At 40.4% G+C, this 18,806-nt stretch overlaps 1 protein-coding gene across 3 annotated transcripts in view; it reads left to right on the forward strand.

Annotated features, from left to right (window-relative positions):
* ANKFY1 (ankyrin repeat and FYVE domain containing 1) overlaps positions 1 to 18,806 on the forward strand; it is a 72,812-nt gene continuing 54,006 nt past the window's right edge. For 2 of the 3 annotated variants that reach the window (XM_010969947.3, XM_074342560.1), the window contains exons 1-2: positions 104 to 342; positions 14,157 to 14,349. In XM_010969947.3, coding sequence (XP_010968249.1) covers positions 276 to 342; positions 14,157 to 14,349 — 260 coding nt within the window. In that variant the 5' untranslated portion in view covers positions 104 to 275. The other variant, XM_010969948.3, reaches the window with a different exon arrangement.

An 18,806-nucleotide genomic window follows, 5' to 3' on the forward strand; every position in this document is an offset into this window, starting at 1 on the left:
ACTCTCGCGAGACTTGGGGCCTCCGTTACGCACCGCCCCAACGGAGCGGCGCACTTCTCGCGAGGCTGAGGCAGGGCCGGGCCCGACATGGCGGAAGGTAGGGTTTTTGTGGAGCCGCGCGGGAAGGCGCGGAGCTGTGGGGGCGCTGCTGGCTGGGCGCAGCGGCTCTGAGAGGGAACGGCCGGGCGTGGTCGCATGGAGCACAGCGGGTCTCGCGAGCCTTCCTCTCCAGCCTCTCCGAGGCGCCTGGGGCCGGGGTCCTGAGCGCTATTCCTATGACAACGCCCCTCTGGCGGTCCTGGACCCCACGGGATCACGGCGGGATGCGGAGCTGGTCGCGAGGTCCGGTGCCGGGACTGAGTGCAACCGCGGGGATGCTGAGGGCTGCCGGGGAGGCTCCTTTGATTACCGGCGGTGCTGGGACGGCGGGGGAAGTAACCCTTCCCCTTAGGAAATCGAAACTGCTGTCCTGGCACGTCCTGCATCCGGAAGGGGTACATCCCTCGCCGGCGGAAGGGCTTGGGGCTCTTCTCGGGGTGAGGGGTGGGGGTGAGCCAAGGCTGTCACTGGCCAACGAGCAAAACGGGCGCGCACTGTAGACTCTAGGTCCCCAGCAGCCCCGGGATTCGGGCTGGCTGGGATTCTTCCGCCAGGTTTACAGATGTGGACGGGAGGAGGGGGTTTGCTAGGTAGGGGAGTTGGCCAAGGTCACGCTGTTCCTAAGAGATGTGCTAAACCAGACCTCGGTTCCTTTGCCTCTTAGTCCTGTCCTTACCCGCTTTTTTGGCACTCTCTTTATGATACTGCAGGTAAAGGCAATTTGGCCTCTTGGGTTCTGCCTCCCTTAACGTAGCAATATTAGAATCCTTCATTGTCATAGCCTTGTTGTACAGGTATGGAGCGAGGAGAAGGACGCCCAGAGATGGGAGTTACCTGCAAGGGACCCAAAAGTGACGCTGTCAAACCTGGCTAGTGTGCTTCTCCTATTCACTCCATCATTGGAGGAAAGTACTCCTTATTTGACAGTTTATTGAGTAACTACAATGTGCTGGTCCACGACCTGTCAAATTAGTTTGGAGCTAAGCTTTGTCTGATCCCATCTTCACTTGGATCTTAGATTTGGGCGGCACCTGACAGTTTGCAGGCTTTCCTCACTTGGATTAGACTTGATAACAGCCTTGTGAAGGAGACCTGGCATGGGTGTTATTTGCAGTTTATAGATAAAGGAATTGAGGCCAGGGTTCTAGAGATACTCAAGACTGGCACCCACTTTTTGTTTGCTCTTTCTACTGTATTTGACCCCCTGGAGAGGCAACAATCAGATGAATATTATATGAAAGCAGAAGAGGACTAAAAGGAACAGAGAACGCTAAGACATCCCCTGAAGCTAATTTTTGGAGAAATCATAGAATGTTGTTTAACATCATTTAACACAGCTGGCAGCCAGTGAAATGAAGCTTGTAGACTAGAGCAGTGAGTCGGATGGAAAGGTTTGGGAAGGCTTTATGTGAGGTGACAGGTAGTCCAGTGCTGTTATACAAGTTAGAGAAGTTGAGTATTTGGGGAATACATTACAGAGATGGAAATTGTAGGAGGGCAGCTGATTTTTCATTCAGCAGTTTTTACTGAGCCCTGGCTGTGCCTTGCCATGAGGTTCCAGCCTGAGCAGCTCCTACCGGTGAAATATACATGCTGATGGTTATCTTGCAGGTACCTTCAGGTGTGTTAGGGTAACCTTGAGAGACAAAGAGACATCAGCTCCAGCTGGTGAAGCACACACCTTAAACAAACAGAACTTCCTTTTTGGGGTTAAATTGGCAAGGAAGGCTAGATGGGTAAGCATAGCCATGAGGTTCTGACTTGACAGTTTTTATTTTACTTTTTGTGTGTGTGTGTTCCAATTTCCTGGCCTGTGTTCTGATTTTAGCTTTTTGGAAGCAATGTCGCAGACTTTGACTAGGAAGAATTGAGTGGAGCTTTCTAGTCCAGTTACCTCATTAAACTGCAGGTGCTTGTGAGTCAGAGGAAGGCAAAATTAGCTAGAAAATGTTTTGCAGGGGTGTTACTTGTTTAATGCTGCTTATAATTTAATCAGAATTTGTTGGAGCCGGCTATGCTTGTTCAGAAATACTCGTTTAAATATAAACAAACCAAAAATCTATGTCGTGTAACAATTGGATTATCTCTAAGCACACTCTGTGGGAACTTCCGTGATGATGGTTTTTGTTTGGTGATGTGAGTGAGGGAGCATGTGGGAAATTACTCTTAGGAAGAGTATATGGAACCTGCAGAGACCAAGTATACAATAACTTCTAGATGTGACTCGTGTAGAAACCAAGCTTCTCTCCTTCCATCCATACATGGGTATATATCCATACATATATATTTAGCTGAAGTTTGTCCTAAGACAAGTTTCCGTTTCCATTCTTCATTTCTGCAGCTGTCCTGCTAATCTAAGCCTCCTTCATCACTCAAAAGAGTCCTTCCCACCTGGTCTTCCTGCTTTACTTTTTCTTCTTGATTTTGCTTCCCCACAGCCTATTTTTACAGAGTTTCCAGTAAATCAGATCTTGTCTCTCCCACTTTTTACAGTACAGCTGCCCTTCTGTGTGCTCTCCCCATTCCTGTGGCTCTCCATGATCTTAAGATATATTCTGAAGACCCTGGTGACCTTCAGGTCCCTACAGAGTTAACATTGGTACCTTATTTCCTACTTCTCAATCACCTAGCTCTTGCCACACTAACTTCCTTGCTGTTCTTTGTACAGTCCCAGCTACTTCTGTATCTTTGTCTTGCAATTCCCTTGGCCTCGAAGTCTTCCTCAGTTTCTCCACACAGCTAATTGACTTTTATTCACTCAGGTGTCTGTTCACTTCTCACCTCTTTAGAGATCATCCCTTTCTCTTTAGAGATTTAAAAAAAAATTCTTTTACAGAAGTATAAACCCCGCCTAAGGGCAGAGGCTTTTTCTGTTTTGTTCACTGCTGAATCTGCCAACTTAGAATCATGCCTGTGGTTGAAGGAATGGATGAACTGTTGAGCGTCATTGACCAGACATCAGGAAAAGCTGCCTGGATACATCCTTAGTCTCTTGTCAAGGAAGCTGGCCGGTCCAGCTTTTAATGTGCTCCAAATAACAGCAGTCTGCTAGGAGCTGCCTAACCTAGTTTTCGTCCAGCCAATTTTGGTTTTAGCAATTCAAGTGTAAGAGCTCAGTCTCTGCAGGTGGACGTGGGTTTGAATCCTAGTTTTACTACGTTATGATCATAGGCAAGCCATTTAATTGCCCTCAGTCTCAGTTTCCTCATCTTTAAAAGGGAGATCATCTCTGTCTCAAAGGTAGCTGTGCCGATCAAAAGAAAGAGTATCAAGAACCCTGTTATCCCACAGTGCCTGACATTTTGACCCTGCCGTGCAGTCTTTCTCTTGGTCTCCTCTTAAACCACGCCCCAAAATAAAAGTGAAAATTGGAAAAATGTAAATAATTTATTAATCAGGAAAATAATCATGGACTTTTATTTTATTTTTTATCATCAAATTTTGTTTTATTTAAAATTTTAGTTTTAATTCTGAAGAAAGAGGTACATTTCCTTTTTTTTTTTTTTTTTTTAGTTTTAGCATCAGCTTATAACCAGGTTTCTGTTTTCTTTTCTCCTGTCTTTTCAATACTGCACAAACGTCCAGAAACTACAGAGTTCAGTAAAAGCTGCAGGCAAGGAGGTCAGAGAGCTTACGGTGTTTATTGAACTCCACCTAGTAAGGCACTTAGGGTGGAGGGAGAAGTTGTGGGTAGTTAAAAAAGAGCCTGACCTAGAGTCTGTTCACTGGGAATTCCACAGTCCAGGAGGGGAGGTGAAGAGCATGTGTACTGCATTGTAAGGTGGAAGGTGAAAGATGCTGAGGAGTTACTTTGAAAATTCAGTCTTAGGGGAAGCGGTGGGGTGAATGTTTTGGGTGGTCAGGGGAGGCCTTTGCTGCAGGAGGTAAGCTGGACTTCTCTGAGCTGGGCTTTGGAAAAGAAGCCCCTTTTGAACATGGGGAGATGGGAGTGGGAAGAGATCACTATATTTGGTGGAAGAAACAGTGAAATACGAGGTTGGAAAACTATGTTAAGGGCCAGATTATGAAGGGAATTGGTTAAGCATTTGGATTTTACTCTGTGTGCCATGGGATGAGGCTACTGAAACGTATCAGCCAAGGCAGTAACCTGACTAGAATTGCCTGAGGCCTTTAAAATGGCTATAATGTAGAGGATGGATTTGGAGGGAAGGAAGGCTGGGGAGGAGGCCGAAGCAAGTGACGATGAGTCCTTTGTAAAGGTCATTGGGGTTGGTGAGGACTGCTGTGAGAGACACTAACCATAGACAGTATAAAAGACAGAACTCTTGAAACCTGTTTACATGTTGACAAGAGGGAAATATCAAAGATGACTCAATTGTTCTAGATCCTGGTGACTCAGGCTGTTAACAGGAAGAGGAGGAACAGATTTGAGAACACATATGTTGACCTCAGGTGTGGACATATTTTGCCAGGCCCAGTTTACCTTTAGGTAGTTTTGTTTTAGCTGGCAGTTGAAAGCATTTCCAGTCCGACTGGCGTTTGGGTGAAAATTAGCTCGTGAGCTAACATTTGTTGAGTTTCTCCTGTGAAGCCAGCCCTGTCTACAATCAATGCTAGACAGAGTGAGGTTTTGAAAGATGTATATATAAATCACACCACTGACTTGTAGACAAGACTTAACAGAGTTGAATCACATTCAAGAAAAATGTATTTCATTTCCATTAAGTGCAAGCAACTGTCCTAGCGATGACAAAGTGAGCAGCACAGTCGCAGCCTTAATGGAACTTGGGAATCTGAGAAGGGAAGGCAGAGTTTCTCAAAAAAAACCCAAAATGGATGTATTATGCTTTATAGTTGACTGAGTCTTCTCTTTTGCATTGGTGATTAATGGCACCACCCTCCAGCCCAACTTTCAAGTCAGTAACCTAGAAGTCATCCCTGACATTCCCCCCAGACCCTGTGGATGCTTTAAAGCCCTCACATATGTTCTTCCCTCTCTGCTGTCACCCATTTGTTCAGACTGGTAGTTCTCAACCTGGAGAACCCTGCATGTTAGAATCACCTGGAGAGCTTTTAAAAACCCAAATTTATGCCTCACTCAGCTTCACCAAGATCAATATATCCCACAAAACATTTTTTTCAAACTGAGTCAATGTTGAATAAAACAAGGTTTTATTGAGTCTTTTTTTAAACAAATTAACTGTGTATATGTATATATGTATATAAATATATTTGTGTATATATATACACATACAAAATAAGGTCATCTTTTCTAACTAAGAAGTCCTGAGTAGTAAGTTTCATTTGTAGCTGGAGTAAAAAGATTTTTGAAAGCAAATTTTTGTTAAATAGTGGCATTTGGACTTTGTCAAAACCGAGTTATGACAGTTACAGTTGCTAGATGTTTTTAAAGGTTGAAAAGTCAAAATATGAAATATATTTTAGCACCATTATGTTTTTAATAATATCCAAACTTTTTGTTTGTGTGTGTAAAGTGGGAGGGTGCAGCCTGGCAGGGGCATCTTACTGTTCCTTTGTACTCTCCTCCAGATAGTGTTGCTAGCTTCTTCCCCCTTCCCTTCTTTTCAGTAGGGTATTTTGTGAACTTGAATTCTCAACAGTATATATATCCACTTAAATCTTATTCCCCATTAAACAGTTTTCCTATATTTAGCAGCCTAGATTAATGAATATTCAGTAATCCCAGTGAAAGAAAGTTCCATCTGCGCTATGACAGGTTTAGGAGAGTAGTAGTGGAGATTAGCTTCTGTGATGTCAAAAGGAAGACAGTATTTTCTGGGAAGACAACACATACTTTAATGAAGTATTGTTATGTGGAAGACTGTAATACACGTCTGAAACAAAAATTATTCTTGTAGTTCTCAAAATGGGATTTTATCACAGCCTTTTCAGTCATTTTTCTTTTATCTAATTGACATAGTTAAAGCAGAGTAGGGATCAAGTCGTCTAGTAATTAAAGAATTAGACAAAGAACATTAATTCACTGCTAAAATTGGGGTTAGAAAGTAAGAACTACAGTAGTAGAGAAAATAGGGATATTTTAAATCTAAAAAGATTTAATGAATACAGTGTGGGTTAGAATTGGAAGAGGCACGGGGGAGTAGTAATCACATTGAAGACAGGGAATGGAAAAGACATTTAATTCCTAAATTAATGAATTAATAATTATAAATATTGTTTGATGTCCTGACTTTGAAACTGAAATTAGGTAGCAGGGTACGGTGAGATGAGCGTGGCCTTTGGCTTAAGATCTTAAATCTTGAGTGGGTCTCAGGCTAATTGTGTAATTTAAGGCAATCCGCTTAACCTAAGTTAATTCTGTTTGTTAATTCTATTTGTACTGCTTTGAGTATGTTGGTTAGAATTTGAGAGTGAGGAATTAAGTGCTGTAGGAGATATTAAAAAGTCTTAATTACTTTTTGTCTTTTATTGCAAAATATTTTAAGAAACTCTGCATTTTTATTTATTCTGTAAAACTTTGTTTTTGACACTAATCCAGCAAGAAGGTTCAAGGCTTTTTGTTTGTTTGTAAGGATAGTTGTATTAGTTTCCTGTGGCTGCTATGATGAATTTCTACAAATGGAGTGGCTTAAAACAACAGAAATGTGTTCTCTTGATTCTGGAAGCCAGAAGTCTAAAATCAGTATCACTGGGCCGAAATCAGGTGTCACTAGGGCCATTCTCTCTCGGAAAATATCTGTTCCTGGCTTCTTCCAGCTCCTGGTGGCTGCTGGCATTTCTTTGTTTATGGCTACATTGCTCTAGTCTTCAGGGCCACTGCACTGTGCTGTAGATTCTCTCTGCATTATTACTCAGAAGGGTACTTGTATACTTTTTTCCTGTAAGAACTCTACAGCTTGTTGATACTTCCAAGGACACATCTGCATTGCCCTTGTTCCCCACAGAGTAACATCTCAGCCATGTCCTCTCTCCATTGTACTGTGAAATGGTGTGGCAGCTGCGATACCACTGGTGGTTGCACTTGTGATCAAGGGTTTCGTCCTACAAAAGATGCTGGGTGGGGAGCATCTGTGATTTCGTGAATAAGAGCCCTGTATCCTAAAGCCCTCCCTTTCCCTTGACTCTTCCCTGATCATGAGCTGTGTAGTTTATGTCTTGTGTCAGTGTCTAGGCTGCAGCTAGACATTTGTGTCAGTAATTCTGGAGGGAAACTAGGGCTATTGCTGTAGATTTTGGAATTATGTGTGTGTAAGTGATCTCTGAAGAAATTTACAAGGAATCCTTGAGATATGTTTGAAAGAGAACTTTTATGATCTCATTTTAAGGGCTAAAGGATTTTTTAACTTTCTACTCTTCTTGAAGGCAAATGTTATCATAATTCCCCCACGTGAGTCAGTATCCAGATTCTCTGTGACTATGAGTTTTGTTCTTGCCCCTCCTGTGTGTGAGTTCCGGTAGCTACTACTTCGGTTCTACATTCGGTACAGCTTTGGTGCTGCCTTATTTGTTTGGAAGAGGTGCAAGTTAGGCTGCCCTTTTTTTTTTTTTTTTTTTTGCCTTTTATTTTATTTATTTTTTTTAACTTTTTTTTATTGAGTGATAGTCATTTTACAACGTTGTGTCAAATTCCCGTGTAGAGCACAATTTTTCAGTTATACATGAACATACATATATTCATTGTCACATTTTTTTTTTCGCTTGAGCTACCACAAGATCTTGTATGTATTTCCCTGTGCTGTACAGTATAATCTTGTTTATCTAGTCTATGTTTTGAAATCCCAGTCTGTCCCTTCCCACTCCCCACCCCCTTGGCAACCACAAGTCTGTATTCTATGTCTATGAGTCTGTTTCTGTTTTGTATGTATGTATGTATTTATTTATTTATTTATTTATTTTTAGATTCCACATATGAGCGATTTCATACGCTATTTTTCTTTCTCTTTCTGGCTTACTTCACTTAGAATGACATTTTCCAGGAACATCCATGTTGTTGCAAGTGGCGTTATATTGTTGATTTTTATGGCTAAATAGTATTCCATTGTATAAATATACCACATCTTTATCCAGTCATCTGTTGATGGACATTTAGGCTGTTTCCTAGGCTGCCCATTTTTGAAAGTCTCAAAGAGGCAACTCCTGATCTACCATAGTGCTGGTACATAGTAGGTGCTTCATAAATGCTCACAGAATGATTGTTTATGTGGAGTATTTACTGATGCTGTAGTCTTGACAGACTGGAGCTCTTGAGCGAAAGGTTGGCTAGAATATGGTGTGATTGAAACCAAGGTTAAAGGATTCACGTTGCTTCATAGAATAAGAATCTACATTCCGTAGCCATAGGCTTCCCCTGTGAAAACCTGGAAGCTGTCTCTTGGGCAGGTGGATTGTAGCTGTAGCCACCAGATTGAACTAGCACGCTAAGGTGTCCTCTGGCCATCCACTCAGTTGACTGAGGCAGAGGCAGGTGAGTGACAGACGTTCTTGTCGTTGACTTCTGTGGAGGACAAGGTTAGGTCTTGCCTTCTAATCATTTGTATTTCTCCTAGAGCCTAGTACTATGCCTGTTCCACAAACCTGTTGACTGATAGTAGTTTCAAAGGCAAATCTGACTAAGAAAGTAAGACTGAAGCCTTCTTCTTGCACTTTCTGGACCTGGTATGCTACAGACACTTGTAGGCTTTGTTTAAATCTTCTGAAGTAAAATACCGCTTTTCTGGGATCTCTTTCCTTGCGCTAGCTTAAACCAGGTGGTCTTGCTCTGTGCTCTATTTGTATCCCCTGTCAGAGTGCTGTCACGTTTTATTGACTTGTCTTGTTTAATTGCCCATCTTACCCTGTAAGTTTGTTTAAAAAAAAAAAAGTGCCAAGATGATTTTCTTTGCCCATGGCACTGCATAGGTGCTTAATAAATTTTTAATGAACTCCTGGGTTGTACAGTTGTCTTCTTAACAGAAGAAAATCTTTGAACAAGTCACTGAATGAACAAAAAAATTGCAGCTCAGTTGGTCTTCTATCTAAACAATGGTATTCCCAGAGCAGTCTGTGAGTGACTTGGGGAGGTACGTGCCTGGGGCTGAACTTTTTCTCCAAGCCAGTCATCCCCATACCTGGGGTCGTCTTAAAAGGACTATACATTTCCTGACCTCACCCCAGAGCTCTTGAATTTGAATGCGCTCTCTCTTTAGTCAAACTGCCTAAGTGATTCTTATGCAGCTAGTCTGGGAGTAATGTCATCAGGCGTGGTCTGAGGCAAGAGATGGATAGGCTTCTGGTCCTGGGCCTGTCCCCTTCTGCTCCTCATTCATTGTCTGGGAATGGAACCAAAAGAGATGCTCTCTAGGTTCCTTCCCTTCCTAAAGTTTGTGATATAGAAAAAACCTTACACTTGGATGTTAGAAAATTATTTATTTTTCCTCCTGCTTTTAATTGTTTTCCCAAATCTTTATAATTTGTGTAAAACAATAGATTTGCTTTATAAGTGCCTATCAATTTAAAATTCAAATAATATTATAAGGCTTATAACAAAAGATAAGTTTTGCCAGACTACTTCCCACTCTTCTCTGTTTACCTCTAAGTGATAATACTTACACTGCCATTCATTAGTTATAGATATTGACTGACTTTTCCTGGGGTAGATTAGGAGTTGCCTCTTTGGGGATATTTTTTTAAGGGGCAGCTTAACTTGTACCTCTTCCAAATGAATAACAGTGATGATTTTTTTTTTTTTAACAAGTGATGATTTTTTAAAGCATGTTAGGCTTTACTTTTGGTTTGGGAATTGTCAGTGCGGACTTGTTATCTGAGGTGATGCAATATTTCAAGTAGCTTGTTCAGTATTTAGCAGTGTTTCTATTTCTGTTTTTACTCTTGTTCATCATGTCGTACTTTTGATAATGTCCTGTTGATTTGCTATGACTTGATCAATTTTAATTCCGAGGTCAATAAAACATTTGAAACCCATTCATTCTGCTTTTTTGTGACTCAAAACCAAAAATGTTGTGTAAACAGTTATAAAGTTTAAACTACTTATCCAGTAATTATGTAATTGTGGAATGCAGAGGGAGGAGAGGGTGGAGGAAATGCTGACAATTTTGAGTGCGTGTGCCAATTACAGTAGTTTCACTTAAATTCACGACAGCACTAAGAAGTAGATCTCCCCTGCTATGTCAGATATAAAGAAACTGAAGCTTAGAGAGATGAGTTGCCCAGGGTCCGCATAGCTAGTGTACTGGAAGGATCTGGATCCCCATCATTGGGATGCCAGAATCCACTACAGGTGTATATCAATTAAAAAAACTGTTTAATTGAAGCATAAGATACATGCAGAAAGAGCAAATCATTAGTATAGAGCGCAATGAATTACCAAAATAAAACATGAATGTAACCATCCCTAAGTTAAAGAACAACCAAAAAGGGTGTTACCAGCTCCCCAGAGGGCACCCTCATGTGCCCTCCCAGTTTCCACTCTCCTGCCATTCCTCTAAAGACAACCAGTAAGGTGACACCATAGATTCATTTTGCTATAAGTAATAACAGTTTTTGAACAAAATTTGATGTCACTCCTAATTCGTTATGTCCTTTTACATTTTGTTACCATACCTAGATAATCAGGGCCAGTTTTTCTTTACAGAGGCCCATCAACTCCATTTCTTTCTCTACAGGAAAAAAAAAGAGTGTAAATTTTGTACAGTTACATGAACTTACTGCTTTGTGTTAAATTTGTCCCCCTTTCAGGTAAATAATTGCAATTTCTTGGCTATTTAGTCTGAGTAACTTCAAAACCAAAGACTGACTAAATTTGTTGCACTGGAATAGAAGTGTAGCTCTGAGTCCTGCTGAAGTGGTTTTGTGTAATTGTAAATGCTACTTACTGAGATTTTTTAAATATTATAATAGGGTCATTGTAAGTACTGGTTTCCTTTAGCCAGTGTTTGTTTGTTTTAGCAATATTTGCTTTAAATATTAGTAGGCCAAATAATCGCAGTATTTTGAAAAAAATTGCTTATAGGAATTCTCATCTGATATGTAACTCGTGAGCACAGTGATCAGTTTAGCAGCTATAAGCAAATTTTCACCTTGCAATTGCCGCCTTTATTTTCTCAGGAGTACTGGTGTTCACCTGAGACGTCTAGTTTTTTGACTCCAGGCATTTATTTAATGTGGAGCCTCTAGATGAGGGGAAAAAGTTCCCCATTATAACTATGAAGAAGACAGGCTATTAGTTTTTAAACGAATTTCTCTCTATTTTTTAGTAACTATGAAAATAGAACACATTTGTTACAGAATACCTGAAATGTGCAGGACAGTGCAGAGGAAAAATTCTCTCATAATCCCACCTCTCAGTGAGACCTGCTCATATTTTGTGGCGTTTAATTTGCCTTTTTACTCCTCATGTATGTGAATGTTTATAATAAAATTGGAATTGTAAAATATATTTAGTTTCACAGCCTCCTTTTTTCTGTTAATACGTTATTCTTTGAATATGCATATTTAGTATTATGTATTTCTTTGAAAACATTAATAGTTGCATGGTAGCTTCAAACTCATGCACTGCTTAGTTTGTTTAACCATTTCTGTGTTTTTGAACCATTTTTCCCCCCATGTTTATAAAGAATTAGTTGTTGGGCACCAGGTAGGGGAGGGATGAAGTTGAGGAAAGGAAAGGAATGCTCTTTTATGAAACTGGTTTTACTTGTTCAACTGAATTGATCATATATTTAGAGCCGTGTGTGTCAGGCCGGGTGGTAGGCTCTGAGATGCAGGTGTAAATCCTTTCACTTTGGCGATCAGATGTGTTGAGTGAGGGCCTGAATTAAAGTCTGAGTGAGATGGGGATACAGAAGATGGGAAGGATTCCCAAAGATGTTTAAAAGGGAAAGTCAGGTTTTGAATTGAGGTAGAGTTGGAGCCATGTCAGAGAGTGGGAGACATCTAAGATTCCTCTCACATTTCCTCTTTAGATAACTAGGGTAGATGTTGGTGTCATTTATTAATATAGGGACCAGAGTGAATCTAACGTGCCATGGGCCACTGGGGAGAAATATCAGGTGGGCAGATGATTAGATGGAGCTAAGACGGGAGATCTGGGCTAGAGAGATGGAACTCTGGATCACTGGCACTAGATCTTGGTAACAACCACAGACCAGAGTTCTGGTATAGCTGCCTTGGGAGAATGTACAGTTGAGAAGAGGGCCAAGGATAGACACCCCCAGGGACTGTCAGTGGTCAGGTGTTGGCAGGGAGGCAGAGAAGCATGTGGAAGAGACAGAGAACTGGAATCGGAGAGAAGGTGGCATTGTGGTTGCTGGGAGAGGACAGGAAAAGAGGGATGGACAGCAGTGCCCTGTGCTGTGTTGCAGAGGTCCGGGAGGAGGACCGCCAGCGAGCGTCTGTTGGGTTTGGCAGTTAGAAGGACATCAGTGAGAGGAGCTTCAGGGGAATGGTGGGTGAGGAAATGTGAGTGGCAGCTGGAGATGGAAGGGCAGAGGTTGTCAGATGTGTGGAAGGGAAGTTTTGTTTTATTTGATAGAGACAGGTTTATGTGCTGGTGAGAAGGACCCAGTTGAAAGAGATTGAAGTTGCTGGAGAAGGGACAGTTGATGACAAAGCAAAGGACCTGGGGAGAGTGATGGGTTTGGGACAGAAGTGGAGGGAAGCTTGGCTTGGAGGGAGAGTCTTTCTCTGAGAAAGCGTGGGGTGGATGGGAGCAGTTGCTGGCCTGGTGGGAGTTGTTGGCTGTAGCTCAGTTTTCTCAAGATATTGGCTGAGAATGAGGCAGATTGGGTGGGAGATGGGCTTGAGGACAGTGTCAAGAATTGGAATATCTGTGGTGGGGAGAAGGGTGAAGGGACTGAGGCCCAGGATTGAGAGAATGACTTTAGCAGCACTGTGGTTCCATAGTGAGAGACCACGATTTATGCATGGTTGTGTGAATCCCCACCAAGATGCCAGATAAAGGAAGAGACACGTTTCTTAACTGTTTGCTTCCTCAGGGAAGCCTTCCCTGACATCTTTGTTGAGGTGTTCATAGCTCTGTTCTTTGCTTCTAGTACTCTTTGCCCTTGTTGTTTTGCATTTGATTGCTGCAATTGTTATTGTAATTATTAAAGTTTACTTCTCCCAGTAACTAAAAACTCTAAATGTTTGTTGACTAAATTAATGAATCGGATACTGTGGTTCTGAGCCTTTAAAATCTGCCCCAGCACACCTCGGAAACATGACTTGCTTCCATCTGAACTGTTCCTGACTGCCCTGATCCTTCTTGAAGTAGGGCAGCTGTCAGGTAGTGTTGGGTAATGGTTAAGAGATCATGGGCCCTGGAATGAGAATGCGTGGCCTCCTAGCCCAGCCCCTTCTCTCACCAGCTTTGTGACCTTGGGCAAATTCTTAATCTCTTTGTGCCCCAGTGTTCTCATCTGTAAAGTGTGGCTAGTAATATTACCTACGCCATGGAGTTGTCATAAAGCTCGCATGAGAATTCATGTAAAGCTTATAGAACAGCATGTGACATGTGGAAGTTTGTTATCACTACTAGTGCTTTGAAAAAGCCTCCCACGTGATTTCGATAATCTTTCCTTGAGACTCCTCGCTTTATGTATGGCAAAGGATTTGCAGGGCAGGTACCTGTTAGCATCTCACGTGCATCTGTTCCTTGTCATGTATTGAATATTGGTCTTCAGGGAAACTGAGAAGAAATCCCTGGACCATGATAGCACCTTGTAACAAAACCATTCTTGGTCTTATAGAATTATCAGTAAGAAATAGTAGGAAATGTCATGTGACTACAGTTGACCCTTGAACAACGCCAGGGGCTAGGAACTCCAACCTCTTCGCACAGTCAAAAATCTGCGTATAATTTATAGTCGGCCTTCTGTATCCTCGGTTCCTCCATATCTGCGGATTCAATTAACTGTGGATGGTGGAGTACTGTAATGGTGTTTACCGTTGAAAAAAGTCTGCATGTAAGTAGACCCGAGCAGTTCAAACCCTTGTGGTTCAGGGGTCAGCTGTAATCATTTTGGTAGCCCTCCTAGCTGTGGGATGAGGGATTAGTGAATCCTGTGTGCTTTACACCTGCCATGGTAAGTAACCGTGATTCTTTGTTTCCCTTGCAGAAGAAGTGGCCAAGTTGGAGAAGCACTTGATGCTTCTCCGACAAGAGTATGTCAAGCTGCAGAAGAAATTGGCAGAGACAGAGAAGAGATGCACTCTTCTGGCTGCGCAAGCCAACAAGGAAAGCAGCAACGAGTCCTTCATCAGCCGCCTGCTGACGATCGTGGCCGACCTGTACGAGCAGGAGCAGTACAGGTGAGCTCCTTGCACTGTACCAATTTCGGGGAGCAAGGCCAAATTGGCTTTATTGCCAGGCCACCTCGCAACTTCTGTCTTACTGGCTTTCTTCCCCAGTTTATTTCTCTCTGATATTGACAAACCTTTAGTCTCTAGAATGTGAGCCCTTGAGGCAAGATTTTGTCTCTTGTTTGCTGCTTATCTTCAGCACAGAGTATGAAAGTCATGGTGATAACATCGCTAACACAGATTGGAATTACCTTACGGGTCCAGGGATTCAGAAGGAGAAGTCGTGTTCTCGGGCGGGTTGGAGGAGTCTTGGAACTAGCGGACAGTATAGCATGATGTTGAGGTGGACTCCGGAGCCACACAGCTGGCCACTTCCTGGCTGTGTGACCTAGCGTTACATGCCATGCCTCAGATTCCTCATCTGTAATATGGGGATGATAATTCTACTGTTTACCTTAGGGTTGTCGTGAAGATTAAATGAATAAATACTGTTTCGGCACTTAGAACAACAGTGTCTGGCATGTAATAAGTGCTTACTTTTTAGCTGTTGTTATTAAGTGAATTTTGAGGTAAATTTTAAAGGCTGAGTAGGATTTAATAATAAAGTCAGTGATATTACTAGTAGAGAGAGTGGCTGAAACATGGGAACATGTGGAAGATTTAGAGGACAGTGAGGGGCCATGTTAGGGTACATGTCCATGTAGGGGAGCACTGAGAGAGGTGGGAAAGGTAGGATGATTGCATTGGGATGCCAAGGTGAGGAATTTGGACTTGATCCTCTAGGAAGTGTGGAACAGTGTTTTTTTTTTTTTTTTTTTTTTGAGTTATAGGACTGTCATAATCAAAGTGGTGTTTTAGGGAGATTAACCTGGTAACATCATACAAGTGAAGTTATAAAGAGACGAGAGCAGCTTGGATGTTGTTGCAAACAGTTCGGACCAGAACTGGTGGAGGACTGACCTGGGGTGATAGCAGTGGATGTGGAAAAGAAACATGGTCATTAATATGCATGAAAGGGAGGATTTGGCTACTGGGGAGAAGGATGATTGGACTAGATAAGAGTTAGTAAAATTCCAAAATAAATTAGGACATTTAAAATAGATCAAAATCCAGAACTGCTGTCTACTGTTGTAATCATTTCTAAAAGAAAAGAAAAAAAATATCAAAAGAATAGGAAGTATATACTCTGAGTAAAGGACAGCCTTTTCTTTAAATCAAATAGGTATAGCTACTTGTGAAATATAGTTCATTGTCTCTTTTTGTCCTCCTCTTTTTTTCCCCATGGACAAGTGAAAACTTTGTTTCCACTGGTCCCAGGAAGCCTGCTGTGTTTGTTACAGACACATCTCTCCCACTGTCCAAGGCTCTTCCCTGTTAGGATTCCCATTGTTTACTTTCTCAAATAGTTAACAGTCGATTGCGTTCATTATACTGTGGTCCTTCTAGGAGATGGTGGGAATGAGACTGCGCAGTTTTCTCTTCTGGCCGTTTTTTACCTCTCAGCTATGGTATGATCCCGTGGTTCTGGTGAATTGATGATCAGTTAGGGCATGGAGACTTCAGATAGGACTTAGCTTTTGAGATGGAATAACTGAAATTGGAATATCAATTTCTAAAGCAGATGCTCTTTGTTGCATAAAATACCTTTGTTCCATGAATGTGCATTTTGCTAAAGAATTTAAATAGTATTTTTATGTGAATTTCAGTAACTGGAGTAATTGAAGACTCAGTGTTAAAATTTTTAAATTGAGCAATGTGGAAGAAATTAGTATGTTTCTTTTATTTTTACTTAAAATCAGGAGAAGGATTTTGTACCATAAGATAGTTTAAAATGATGGTTATATGTAGTTATTTACTACATTCATTCTTTTAACAACCAAACTTACAATTTTTCCTATTAACGCACTTGATTGAGACACTAGCAAGAAGCTCCCTGTTAATGCTTCATCTCCAGTAACACCCTAGTATCCATGTTTTAAAAAGAAACGTCTTTAATTGACTAGAATGAACTTCTAAAAAAAATTGCTAGCCTCCTAATTGTTTCTGGATAGAGTCCTCATAGACTTGACCCGTCCAATTTTCCAGTTTTGAATTGTATTTTTTTTCTTTTATTGGGGGGTGGGTGGGTAATTAGATTTATTTATTTATCTATTTTTTAATAGAGATGCTGGGGATTGAACCCAGGACCTTGTGCACACTAAACATGAATGCTACCACTGAGCTACACCTTCCCCCCTTTAAACTGTATTTTGAAAACTGTTATTATTAGAAATTATTAGTGAAATCCTTGTCTTTATTTCCCTTTGGGTTGTTAGACTACAAAAGAGAAAACATTTTGACTTGACATTTGTGAATGTGGTAAGAATTTTACAGGAACGTTCATTTATATAATTTTGTGGCTAAAGTCAAACTTGTGGCAGAAAGAGTAAACAGTAAATACTCATTTAAGTTTTTAAAATTTGATACCTTATAAGTAAATTTAGAGTTTTAAAATTATTTGTGCTTTGTAAATAGCCAGCTTCCTGTTTTCATTAAATTTTTAAATCTCATCATAGGATATGATATGAGACTAGAGTTTTATGTTCTGCTTTAAATGGGGTATTTTATTTATTTATTATTAATTTATCTTATTTATTTATTAATAGTATTCTGTGTTAACAGTATTTTCTCTTTTTTTTTTTTATTGAAATGTAATTGATTTACAATGTGAGTTTCAGGTGTATAGCAAAACGATTCAGTTATATTATATACACACACACACACATATATTTTCAGATTCTTTTCCACTGTAGCTTATTATAAGAAATTGAATATAGTTCCGTGTACTATACAGTAGGTCCTTATTGTTTATCTATTTTATATATAGTAGTGTGTATCTGTTAATCCCAAACTCCTAATATATCCCTCCCCTACCTTTCCCCTTTGGTAACCATAGTTTGTTTTCTGTGTCTGTGAGTCTATTTCTGGTTTGTAAATAAAATTTGTATCTTTTTTTTTTTTTAGATTCCACATATAAGTGATATCATATGATATTTGTCTTTCTCTTACTTCACTTAATATGATAATCTCTAGGTCCATCCATGTTACAGCAAATGGCATTATTTCATTCCTTTTTATGGCTGAGTAATATTCCTGTGTGTGTGTGTGTGTGTGTGTGTGTGTGTGTGTGTGTAATATAACTGAATCGTTTTGCTATACACACAAACACACATACACACACAACATCTTCTTTATCCATTCATCTGTCAGTGGACATTTAGGTTGTTTCCATGTCTTGGCTGTTGTAAATAGTGCTTCTGTGAACATTGGGGTGCATGTGTCTTTCTGAATTAGAGTTTTCTCTGGATATATGCCCAGGAGTGGGATTGCTAGATCATATGGTAAGTCTATTTTTAGTTTTTTAAGGAACCTCTATACTGTCCTTCATAGTGGCTGCACCAATTTACATTCCTACCAACAGTGTAGGAGGGTTCCTTTTTCTTCGCACACTGTCCAGCATTTATTATTTGTAGACTTTTTAATGATGGCCATTCTGACTGGTGTAAGGTAATACCTCATTGTGGTTTTGATTGGCATTTCTCTGATAATTAACGATATTGAGCATCTTTTAATGTGCCTGTTGGCCATATGGATGACTTCTTTGGAGAAATGTCTGTTTATGCCTTCTGCCCATGTTTTGATTGGGTTAACAGTATTTTCTAATAATTTGTAATAATAAGTACCCTGTTATTCTTTTGATCTAACATAGTAAGTTGTACCTTGGTTACTTCTTTAATAGAACTAGAACTGTTGATACACATACTTAATTATAAAGTATATTCTAGACAATGCTTTTGTGGAGTAAAATGTGTCTGCATCAAGCATTATATGAAAACAAGATTCTGTTTGGATCTCCTTTGAAGTGGATGAGTTAATTCATGTAATAGGTTTTTTTTCTTCCTTCCTACCTTTTTTCTTTCATTCATTCTTTCTTTCTTTCTGTTATAGTTTTTCTATATTTAGTTTATAAAGGCTTTCCAACCTAACAAATTATTTTAAAGGGGAATATGAAAATTAAAAAAAAACATACAAATACGAGCAGGATGATGATGATTGGTGACTGTGGACTGCTGCCAGAATAGCCATATGGCACGTGCTTATGTCAGCCCGGTGGGTCATCCTTACGTTTTTGTTAACTGGCCAGATGCTTTCCTCCTTTAGCATTTGACATTTCAGAGTTAAATATACGTAACTATTTGGAAAGTTCTTTTCGTATGTGGTATGTCATACATATGGAAACATGTTTAAAAAAAGATTTCTTTCATGTCTTTATAAATGGCTGAGTAAAAAATGGCCAATAATAGGTCTGAATGTTTCTGGTGAGAATGGAAGTCTGAATACCGGGTTTCCTATTCTTGACTGCTTTGTCAAAGCTAGTTTGTTCATAGTTTTTTGTTTAACTTTGGAGCATCAATATAGTATGGAGC

The sequence above is a fragment of the Camelus bactrianus genome, chromosome 16 (genome assembly GCF_048773025.1).
Source record: "Camelus bactrianus isolate YW-2024 breed Bactrian camel chromosome 16, ASM4877302v1, whole genome shotgun sequence".
Taxonomy (NCBI): Eukaryota; Metazoa; Chordata; class Mammalia; order Artiodactyla; family Camelidae; genus Camelus; species Camelus bactrianus.